This window comes from Onychomys torridus, chromosome 16, assembly GCF_903995425.1.
Source record: "Onychomys torridus chromosome 16, mOncTor1.1, whole genome shotgun sequence".
Classification (NCBI taxonomy): Eukaryota; Metazoa; Chordata; class Mammalia; order Rodentia; family Cricetidae; genus Onychomys; species Onychomys torridus.
Genome location: NC_050458.1, coordinates 44,400,353 through 44,411,795, shown reverse-complemented (window position 1 = coordinate 44,411,795; position 11,443 = coordinate 44,400,353). Strand labels below are relative to the sequence as shown.

Here is an 11,443-nt window from a genome sequence, read left to right as displayed (position 1 = left end):
CAGCTCACTGTTTCAAGGCCCCGAACAAGAGTCTGGGCACAGGGAAGAGAAGGGAGGCGGGGGGAGGAGGGTTGGCAGCGTCGGGGGTGGCGTCGAGGAAAACTGGGGGGAGATTGTCCAAGGCCAGCGAGCGAGAGAAAGAGAAAACCCTTATCAAACTCCTAATTCACTGGGCTCTGCAGCCCCAGACACACTGGCCCAATTGTCTGGCTGGTTGTGTGTGCGCAAGCATGTGTGAGTGTGTGTTACCAATGTCTGCCACCCCCTCGACATGCCTTCACCCTGTGTGACTATCTCATTGTGTCCCACTATCCACCCTGGGGCCTTCCCAATCATGAGGCCTTGATTCTCCAGACCCCAGTTCCTGCCCAACTCCAGACAGTACCTGTACAGTTAAGAGGGACAGAGAAGCCACACATTGTCAGTGGTGTGACCCAGGCTCCTCTGTCCCTCCGTGGGCACCCCAGTTCCTCCTAGTCACTTAACCAGGAAAGGCTGCCTTCACTGAGGAGAGAAAGGGACAATCCATGCCTGTGGAGGTGTGACCGAGGACATGAGCAAGGGGAAAGGGGCCCTGGGGCGATGGATAGGAAGAACAAAGGGTAGGAGTGAGGGGCAGAGAAAAGGGGGTCAGAGCCAGGGCAGTCTGTTCCTTTCTCAGTGTGGGACACTGAAGGACTTCATGACAGCCAGGGCTGGGACTCTTTCCCTTTCCCAGGAGAGGAAGAGCCCAGCATGGGAGTGAGACCCCGAATTCTTCCTTTTCCTTCTTGAAGATGATCCTCACCCACCCCACCTCAGCCTCCCGTGTCTCTACCCTGGACCAGTCCAGTCTTCTGGATGCTGGTATCTAGAGATTGTGGATTGTGGGTTGAAGCGGGTATGTGTCCTGGGCAAAGGTAGTTCAGCGGCTCCCTGCCCTCCTTGTCAGAGAGGGCAGGAGAAGGTGACAGTGTGGCCATCTGGCAGCGGTACCCAGCACACAGTGGGACTCAGGAGGATTTCTTCAGTTAAGCAACACAGGCAGGCAGCCACCCTTTCAGGTTAACGGCTTTCTTCGCTTTTCCCTCTAGTCCTTTGTCAACAGCCCATGCCACTACCTGAGGCAGAGGCCTAGGGTCCCAGGCAACAGGTTCTGACTGCGCCACCTGCATTTGTCCCTTCCCAGACGTAAAATGCTCCAACTCTCACACCAGCCGCCCAAACCCAAGCTCAGTCCAGGGAGACGGGCCTAGGCAGCGGTGCGGGCAGGGCTTGGGGGGGGGGGGGCTGGGCAGAGTGGAGGCGTCCTGGGTGTTGGGGATGAAGGCAGCGCTGGAGGCTCCACCTTCTGCCCTTCCCTCCCCCCTTTCCCCCCCCCCCCCCCCTCCTTCCTTCCCCAGCCGTCTGCAGCGGCTCAGTCAGTCTCAGGCTGTCCAGCCAGGGTGTTTGGTGGTGAGGATTCAGGCTCCGTCCAGACGAGGCCGTGGCCTGAGGCTTAGGGCCCCCAGCCCCTCCCTCCCAGTCCATCAGCGTCAACCCCCCCAGCCCCGAGCTGGACCGCACACCTTGGGACACGGTTTTCCACTTCCTCAGGACGAGCCCCAGACTGGAAGAGAGGTCGGAGGAGGTGAGTGCGCACTGCTCCCCTGGGTCCGGACTGCCAACAGGGGCCTGGGTTCCCCCCCCCAATTTGGGGTGGGAGAGGCTGACACCACACAGGCAAGCAGGCATCCCCCACCCAGCTTCCCTAGACTGTCAGGGCAGATGAGGGGAAGGAGAATTGAGAGAAAAGGTGGGAAATTCCAGGGGCCCGGATTAGAGTCGAATAAAGGGTCCGTTTTTCTTCCTTTCCATCAACAAACCTCCACCCAAGAGGAGGTTTAAGGAAAAAACCCACCCACACCTAGAGACGGTTGGGATCGGGGGGGTGGGGGTGGGAAGAGGTGGGGGCGGGACGCACCCACTTAGGGTCTGGCATGTGCTCGGGCCCAGGCCCAAGTGGGTTTAGTGCGCGCAAGGAAGGCCGCCACCTCGGGGCTACGTCCGCGTCCAGCCTGGGGTGGCGCACAGCGCCCCTCCATCGCGCCCTCCTTCTTGTCCAGGTGGGCGTTGGGCTCTTCGCGAGGACCCCGGCGGTGGGCCTGGGGGAGGCGGCCGAGGCGGCGGCGGCGGCGGTCGGGAGCGACATGGCCGAGGAACAGGACCTATCAGAGGTGGAGCTGAGCCCCGTGGGCTCGGAGGAGCCCCGCTGCCTGTCCCCTGGCAGCGCGCCGTCGCTGGGACCCGACGGCGGCGGCGGCGGCTCAGGCCTGCGAGCCAGCCCGGGGCCCGGCGAACTGGGCAAGGTCAAGAAGGAACAGCAGGACGGTGAAACAGACGATGACAAGTTCCCTGTGTGCATCCGCGAGGCGGTCAGCCAGGTGCTCAGCGGCTACGACTGGACGCTGGTGCCCATGCCCGTGCGTGTCAACGGCGCCAGCAAGAGCAAGCCGCACGTCAAGCGGCCCATGAACGCCTTCATGGTGTGGGCACAGGCGGCGCGCAGGAAGCTGGCCGACCAATACCCGCACCTCCACAATGCGGAGCTCAGCAAGACGCTGGGCAAGCTTTGGAGGTGAGCCCCGCCCCGCCACAGCCCCGCAGGCCCTAGCTTCGCGGGCATTAGGGCTAGCCTGGGGCCCCAGAGTAGGATCGCCCAGGCCCCTCTCCTAGGGGTGGCCAACCATCTCTTTAGAAGACCAGATTTGAGACTTGGCCCACCCATCTACCCAGACTGCTCTCGTGGGGGCTCCTCTGGCGGCTCACCCTGGAACTCAGAACCCCAGCGGCCTAGGCTGGGCCTCCCCATCCTGGGATGGAGGGCGGGGAGGCGCCCCCTCGTGGTTGGAATTCTGTGGGTGGTGGGCAGGGAGGACAGTATGGTGGGACGCTCTGATGACCCCCACCCAATCCCATATTCACACACTTCGGGTGCCACTGCCGCCCAGTGTCAGTGGTCGGGAGAATGTGGGAAACTGGGAGAGAACTGGTCTAGCTGTCGATGCTGCGGCACTGAAGCAGCCAGATGGAGAGAGAGCTTGAGGGGAGGAGGAGGGATTGCAGGGAAAACAAGGAACGGAGAGAAAGCGGAGTATGGAGAACTTTGTTCCCTGCTACCACGGGGTCTCTCCTGTTCCAGCTGCCCTGGGAGACCTTCCCGACCCCAGCCTCTAGACTGAGGGCTTCTTTATTCCCAAGAGAGGGCACACAAAAAGAGGCCGGAGCCACCAAGCTGCTCGCTCCTTTCCACTCTCTCCAGCTTTGGCGCCATCTTACCTCCCTGGGCTCCACCCAATGGTTGAGCAACCTCTTCCCCAAGCTCAAGAACTGGAGTGGAGCACCCTAGCCAGGAGGAAGCCTGCTTCCTGCCAGGGTCCCTCAGAGCCCTAGGCTGCCTAGGCTGGCCTCAAACTCTGGGGCAACGTTTTCCCAGGGTGCACATTTGACCCCTGTGCTCACCTGGCCAGTTGCAGATGTGTGGCGCACCCCGACACACCGCGGGCACCCTGGGCCAGGCCCAAAAGGGAAGAAGGGCTCCAGCAGATGCTAGACTGCTGAGGTCACCTGATCCCCACTAGACCTTCCAAGAGACAGGCGCAAGAGAGACACACTACTTAGGTCAGTGGGCGACAGAGTCCAGTCACCAATCCTTGTTAAAGGCTATCCCCACATTCTCCCTAATAACAGTGGCGAGTCACACTTCACTCTGTGGAGTGGTCTGGAGTGTTGGGGGTGGGCAGAGAACCGGAGAACGGAGGGCTCCATGCTGGAGGAGACTTGAGGTCTGTTAGAGGAGTCAGCTCCTTCCACTTTGCTGGTCTGGTATGAAGACCCAAGGCTGGAAGTAGTAGAAGGCCCAGTCAGTTCCCTAAGAACAGAGTGCTCTGGAAGCAGCTTCCTGGCCTGCACTTGCCATGTGCTTGCTGAAGGCCTGGCACCCCTCCCCCAGCCTCCTCAGCTTCAGCTCAGACCAGGCAATAGCTGGATGGCCAGCTGCTTTGAGCCCAGAGCTCGGCTCTGCTCTGGAAAAGCAGTGGCAGCTAGCTCCTTTGTCCAAGGTCCGTCCAGATCTGTAACAGCAGTGAGAAACGGACCCCCACTCTCCCACCACCATCTGTTGCCAAGAGTTTACGGAGTCCCTCCGCGGTCCCTGTCCCAGCTCCCACTCTAGAACCCTTGATTTAGTCCCCTTCCGGCAGACTCGTCCCTGGCTGCCACTCAGACTGTAACCACAGCAGTCCACCTGGGACAGGGGAGGCAGGAGAGCCCTGAGGGCCGAGGACCCAGCCCCAGGGATGGCAGAACAATGCTAAGGAACCAAGACTGTGTCAACAGGTGGTAGCTACCAGGGCCCCTGGATGGGGGTTCTCCGGGACACCCGAATGTGGGCTGGGCTGGCCAGTTGCACCAAGGGTCTGAACCCACTTTTCCCAAGCTCGTGACTCCAAGAACATCAGGAGCGTGGACGGTTGGGTAGACAGAACTGGCAAACAGCCTAAAACACAGACTGAGGGGAGCTGAGCCTAAGTCTGGGATCAGTGCGCTTGAACACGGGTCCTGGGTGGCCCTGTGAGCACCTGGCACACTAACCCCAGCTGCCATCTGGGGAGGAACGGTTGCATGCAGACGCATGGGATGCTGGGTGCTGTTTAACCTGTGTGGAAACTACAGCTAAGCTCCTCCTATAGGGGCTCACCGGCCTCTCCTGCCCCGAGTCACACAGGCTCTTGCTCAGTTGTTGGCCTGACCGGAGGACACATATAACAGCAGCCAGTGTCCTACCAGGAGCTTCCTACTAGGCTGGGAACCAGCCTCCCTTCTCCATCCACCCGTTCCAAACCAAAAGGCTCGTGGAAAGAAAAGGAGCAAGTGAGGACTGAGCTGGCGTGTATGTGTGTGTGTGTGTGTGTGTGTGTGTGTGTGTGTGTGTGTGTGTGTCGGAGGGGACAGTGGAGAAGGGCAGCCCTGAATGTGAGGACTTGTATAGGAGTGAAGGCTGGCTGTGAGGACCTGCACAGCGTTGGAGGAGGGAGCGGGGTTAAGATTGGAGCTGGCACCGCACAGCACCCCCAGGTTTCTGTTAGGGCTAATTGGGTCCAGTGCAACTTGGGAGGTGATGGTAGGATCCAGTGTTGACCTTCCTGCACTTCTGATATGTGTGGCCCTCTCCCACATTCCTTGCCATTTTCTTGGTGATTTCAGGTTGCCAGCCGGGCAGGGGACACTGAGAAGGGTAGGGGAGAGTATCCAGTGTCACCAGCCACCCCAGGAGCATCTGTTCTGGGCCCATGCTAGCAGAACCTCACCACCCTGCTATGTGGTTCTTTTTAAGGCCTAGCTTTGGGGGTCTCTATCTATGCGGAAAGTGCACTGACCAAATGGAGTCTGGCTCAGCTAGAGGGTCCTTTGGGGATTGCTGGGAGGGTGCAGGGCAGACCAGGGCTAAGCTGCAAAGGAATGCTGCCGCCGCCCCTGCTGCCTAGAAGGTGCCTGGCATAACCAGCCCGGAGAGCGGGCTTGGTCTTCTGTTGCCTAGGAGAAGAGGGCACCAATTGGGTGTACAGGAGGAGAGACACCCTTAAAGTAGACTAGTGGTCCCTGTGTCTGGAGTCCATGGGTCTGTTCTTCCTTACCCAGGGGCAGGCAAGACCTGGTACCCTCCACCCTCCAACTTGGACCTGAACCTGGAGTCGGATGGGTGGGGTGCTGAAATGGCGGCTTCTCCATGCCATGGGCTGGCCTCAGTCTGTCCCGGAGTCTGGGAAGAGACCCAAGATTCCTCTACCCTCTCTCTGTCACTCCCGGGTCCCAGATAGGGAGTGACACCTAGAACCCCCAATGCCACCATACAGAAATGTCACCAAATCATTTTTCTAGAGTTGAGGATCCACCCTCGGGCTCGCCTGTGCACCTCTTCCCCAAGCACCATCAGAATAGCACCTGTTTTCTCAAGCCCCTCCCTCCCCAGGCCCAGGCACTTCATATATATTTTTTTTTCTGGTGACCACACACCCAGGTGAAGTAGATGTTATCATCCTCGTTTTGTAGGTGAAGAAACTCGGACTCAGAGAAGTAACTTGTGCAAAGTCTGGCACACAGCTAGTAAGTAGCAGAGACTGGGTTCCTCCGCAGCCATCTGCTCCTGTCCATGCACCTCTAGGGTGCGAGCCAGGGAGCTCACCCTTCAATGAGGCGGCCAGCTCTTCTTGCCTACAGCTTTAGCACCAGGAACATTTCCCTCTCCTTGAACTGAAGCCTGCCCCTTGTAACTCCTTTTTACCACACGCTCAGAGGCTGGCCCCTGGTGCCCTCTGGCCACTGAGAGGTAGGGGACAGAGATCACACCCACCTCAGGCTGGGGCATTTTCTGGGCACTAACCATAGGGCACAGCCCTGCCTTGGCCCTGCCCTCTGGGTTCCCCATCCCAGGAATGAAACTCAGAGGGAAGCTCGCCTGGGTGCTTCACCACTCACGCTGGCTCTGGTGTCCTCCACCCCCAGGCTGCTAAACGAGAGTGACAAGCGCCCCTTCATCGAGGAGGCTGAGCGGCTCCGGATGCAGCACAAGAAGGACCATCCAGATTACAAGTACCAACCCCGGCGGCGGAAGAATGGGAAGGCGGCCCAGGGCGACGCAGAATGCCCAGGCGGAGATGCTGAGCAAGGAGGGGCTGCTGCCATCCAGGCTCACTACAAGAGCGCCCACCTGGACCACCGGCACCCGGAAGAAGGTTCTCCCATGTCCGACGGGAACCCAGAGCACCCCTCAGGTGAGTGCTGGGTTGGGAGCCACCAGTGTGCTGTTAGCAGAGCTGCTGTGGGGCTGGGAGAAGCCAGGCCTTGGAGAGTTCCCCAGCCTGAGTTGGGATCTGGGAAGGGTTGGCCAGGGGTGCAGTTCCCCTAGCTGGAGTACAGAAACCAGAGGCAGCTCCTGGGGAATCTGGTAGCTTATAGTTAGGCAAGGTATCTGGGGCTGCCAGAGGGTACATGATGCTGAGGCCATGCCATGAGAAAACACCACAGCAGTTACTAGGAAAGGGCAGAGGGGTGCATTTGAGAAAAGAGTGATCAAAAATCAAACAAACAAAAAGACAGGTGGTGGTGGTGCACACCTTTAATCCTAGCAGAGGCAGAGGAAGGTGGGTCTCTGAGTTCGAGGCTAGCCTAGTCTACAGAGTGAGTTCCAGGACAGCCAGGGCTATGCAGAGAAGCCCTGTCTGGAAAAACCAGAGGGTGGGGGTGAGTGATCAAACATGGGTGGAGAGGAAATCACTGCCTCTTACATCTCCCACCCTAGGGTGATGCTGAGTACATTCTAGGGAGGGACCAAACATAGCCCATTCATATTTAATTCTCATTAAGGATATGAGTTGACACCGAGTACTCAGTGTGCCAGGCACAGGCTGGTTGCCTTGTGTGTCCTGATTCCTTCCACCAACCAATCAGCCCGAAATGGTATGGCGGGGCTGTCAGCAACTCAGATCGCCCTCGTGCCATAGATGAGGAGACAGAAAAAGTAGTTTGCTCCACGGATGAGGTCTGAGCCCAGGTGGTGAGACTCCAGGACTTAGGGTTGGCTCTATGGAGGATGCCTTCTTTGTGTTCCTCATGAGCAAAGTGCCAACGTGACAGGCAGACAGTGCTCAGTGAGCAGAAAACTCTGCCATCAGAAGACAAGCCAAGTCCTACTTTGTGTCGGGCACTGGAGAGGACACCAGGAGCCCACCAAGAGAAGCCCATGGTCTCTGCTCAGGAGCCTACAGTCTAGAGGGGGGAGTAGGGATGGAATGGAGTGAACGAGGCACCGGAAGAAACTCACATAGGAGAAGCCTCTTCAGGACTCAGGTGGCAGAATCTATCTGTCCGGGAAACATCCAGCTCCAGACGTAATCAAGGAGGGCTCCCCAACACACAGTATCTAGGCTCTCTGACTCATCTCTGCTTTACTAACACACTGCTTAAAAGAAGGTTGAGGGTTTGCCCAGGGCCACACAGTGAATGGCAGAGCCAGAATCCAAGCCTTGGTAGGTCCCCGGAAGTTCGGAGCCCTTGGCTAATGAAGGACCCCACTCTACCTCCAGTGTGAGGGTGAAGGTGCGATCTGACCCTGGCGGCTTCTAGCCTTATAGTGCAATGCCACGGATTTGTGTCTCTGTGATGGGACATTCAATCTAGTCACCTTCCTTACATGTAATCTCATCATCAGAGCCTCTGGGACATTCAGAGGCACTTAATGAGATTTCCCCACATCCCTGGGACAGCAGGTGGCTTCCTTCTCTAGTCTCCTCAGTCCTTTGCATGTCCCGTCACACAGCACCTACCGCTCTACAGCCTTGTGGGGGGCTCTTATCTCTCCATGGCTGCAAGCTTTTGGAGACAGGGCCCGATTTTATTTCCATTTCTCCCTAGCATCTGGCACACTGCCTGGTACTTAGCAGTGCTGAGATGTGCGGATGAGAATGTTAACAGGCCAAGAAAAGGGGGCCAGTAATCTAAGTGCCCCTTGAGCAGGGCAAGGAGGAGCTAGGCTTGAGGTTGCATTGAAGAGGGCACAGTGCTGTTTGGAGGCGGTAAGAGATGACAGCCCAAAGTGGACAGGGCAGGCAGGGCTAGGCAGGGAGAGTGACCAAGAGATGTCAACAGTGCTCTGAAGAGCAGGCAGGGTCCGGGACAATGGCCCAGCATGACCCAGTAGAGTCAGCCATTAGGCAGCATGTCAGGGAAGCTGGTCTCAGAGGTCAGCAGCCTGCTGCCTAGAGGTGGGCCATGACGCCTTCTAGGGCCCACTTGCCTCTAACCTGCTCATTCTTGCTCCCCCGCCTCTCCTATCCAGGTCAGAGCCATGGCCCTCCCACCCCTCCAACCACCCCAAAGACAGAGCTGCAGTCCGGCAAGGCAGACCCCAAAAGGGATGGGCGCTCCCTGGGGGAGGGCGGGAAGCCCCACATCGACTTCGGCAACGTGGACATCGGGGAGATCAGCCACGAGGTAATGTCCAACATGGAGACCTTTGATGTGACTGAGCTGGACCAATACCTGCCACCCAACGGGCACCCAGGCCACGTGGGTAGCTACTCAGCAGCTGGCTACGGGCTGGGCAGTGCCCTGGCTGTGGCCAGTGGACACTCTGCCTGGATCTCCAAGCCACCAGGTGTGGCTCTGCCCACGGTCTCGCCCCCTGGTGTGGATGCCAAAACCCAGGTGAAGACAGAGACCACAGGCCCCCAGGGACCCCCACACTACACTGACCAGCCATCCACTTCCCAGATTGCCTACACCTCCCTCAGTCTGCCCCACTATGGCTCCGCCTTCCCCTCCATCTCACGCCCCCAGTTTGACTATTCTGACCATCAGCCCTCAGGACCCTACTATGGCCATGCAGGCCAGGCCTCTGGCCTCTACTCAGCCTTTTCCTACATGGGGCCCTCTCAGCGGCCCCTCTATACGGCCATCTCTGACCCTAGCCCCTCAGGGCCCCAGTCCCACAGTCCCACACACTGGGAGCAGCCAGTATATACGACTCTGTCCCGACCTTAGAAAGGGCTATCACCACCAGTCCCCACCTGGCCCCAGGGCCCCTTCCCCCAGCCTGTGTGCCCTGCTCCCCATCAACCTCGGGCCTGGCTGTGGAGGAGGCTGCAGAGGCTGGCAGCAGCAGGGAGGTCTCTGCCAGCTCCTGCCCTGATGACCTCTACCTACCCTGGCTCTGGAGGCCCAGGCCTGACTGAGCTGGCAGAGGAGGACCAGACTGAGGGTGAGGGGCCGCTCACCCCTAGAAATGACCCTCTATCCCAGGACCTGAGAAGTCCTGCTCACTCCTTCAGGGAGGTAGGAAGCCTTAGGGTGGGAGGCCTCACTCCCGTTTCCTCCTTAGAGAGGAAGGGGTTCAAAGCCCGTGTGCCACTGTGTCACAGTGCCTAAGAGCTAGGTTTCCCAGGGACCTGCCTCAAAGCCTGGAGCTGGCTCTGTCCTGTCCCTAAGGACTCGCTGAGGGCAGCTTTGAACAGCTTTGTGGGGAGTAGGTTGGGATACTCAATGGACGCCCAGATCCCTTCAATGCCCCCTCCCCACCTGAACACAGGAAGGAACTGGCAGAGGTCCTCAGGTCCAATCCTGTGTCAATAACCTCTTCCCTTGTCTAATTGAGGAGAGCCCCCATGTGCTTCCCCATCACCTCCCACACCTCAAGGCCCACCCCAAGTGAGGAGGCAGGGGCACCAGGAGAGAGTCAGAGGCAATTCACCCAGCCTTCCTCTGGCCTCCTGATGGTCAGCCTCCTGTCCCCAGGCTGAGTGAGCACTGCACGGGCCCTAGTCCCAGAGCCCAGCACCCAGGCTGCTGGCAGCAGGCTGGACACTAAACCCCTGCCATGTACATCCCCCCCTTGCCCTTTGCTCCAGCGGTACCTTAATAAAGTACGTAGCTCCATCTCCCCAGCTCCTGTTCTGCAGCCCAGTCCACATGTAACACATCGCTGCCCCTTATTTATCTGGATAGTCGCCATGCTCCCGCCCCCCCACCCCCCCTCTAGCTACTCCAGTCCCCATTAACTTGCATTAAGCACTCCAAGTAATAAAATCAAAACTTCCGGTCGCCTGCTTGGTGGCCTGACCTGGCCTGTCTCTTGGTCTCTTATCCACAAACCTGTACTTCTTCAAAGCTTTCTGGAAGCAGCCAGGAGAGTGCAAAGGTGAGCCGTTCCTAGGATCTTCCTCCCCTGACATGGGGATGGTGGTGGGACCCAGGACAGCCGGCCTCCTGATGGGTGGGCCGGTGCCCAGGGACAAGGCCTCAGAAGGGAGCCACACACACGGGGGCCACCCATTCTTTTCAGGTCCAGCTCTGACTCACTCTCTTCTGCTCCGCTCACTATAGCCACTCTGTTCATGTGACAGGGGCGTCTGCCAGGACCTCAAGGGACAGCTATTCAAAAGGGGCAGTGGGCTGGTCAAGTTCCTGAGGTGAGCAGTCAGGCCGGGTTCCATAGGATGCATGGATGACCTTCTGTGGCTATGCTTCTCCACCCATCACCTCCCCCAGTGCACAGAAATGTATGACACACATACACACATCAGGCCGGGTTCCATAGGATGCATGGATGACCTTCCGTGGCTACGCTTCCCCACCCATCACCTCCCCCAGTGCACAGAAACCTGTCACACACACACACACACACACACACACACACACACACACAGAGCGAGCCCACGCCAGCAGCAGCCTGTTTGAGTCTAACCCAAGCAACTCCATTCATCTGTGCTCCCCAAGTTTGTCTTCAGTGGTGGCCATGACCTATGCCACTGCCAAGCTCACATCTCCAAGGTCAGGGGAAATCTCTACCAAGTTGCTCTGACAGGAAGTGCCACAGTAGCAAAGTTCCTAGTATGCCCCTGGTTGCTGGGTTTGCCAGGGCTGTGCATCC

At 58.5% G+C, this 11,443-nt stretch overlaps 1 protein-coding gene across 1 annotated transcript; it reads left to right on the top strand.

Annotated features, from left to right (window-relative positions):
• The first annotated feature begins 1,387 nt into the window (after positions 1–1,387).
• Positions 1,388–10,637, top strand: Sox10 (SRY-box transcription factor 10). Its single transcript, XM_036209024.1, has 4 exons — positions 1,388–1,609; positions 2,085–2,596; positions 6,523–6,791; positions 8,855–10,637. Exons 2-4 carry the CDS (start codon positions 2,169–2,171, stop codon positions 9,556–9,558), a joined length of 1,401 nt encoding a protein of 466 aa, XP_036064917.1. The 5' UTR covers positions 1,388–1,609; positions 2,085–2,168; the 3' UTR covers positions 9,559–10,637.
• Positions 10,638–11,443: the final 806 nt, after the last annotated feature.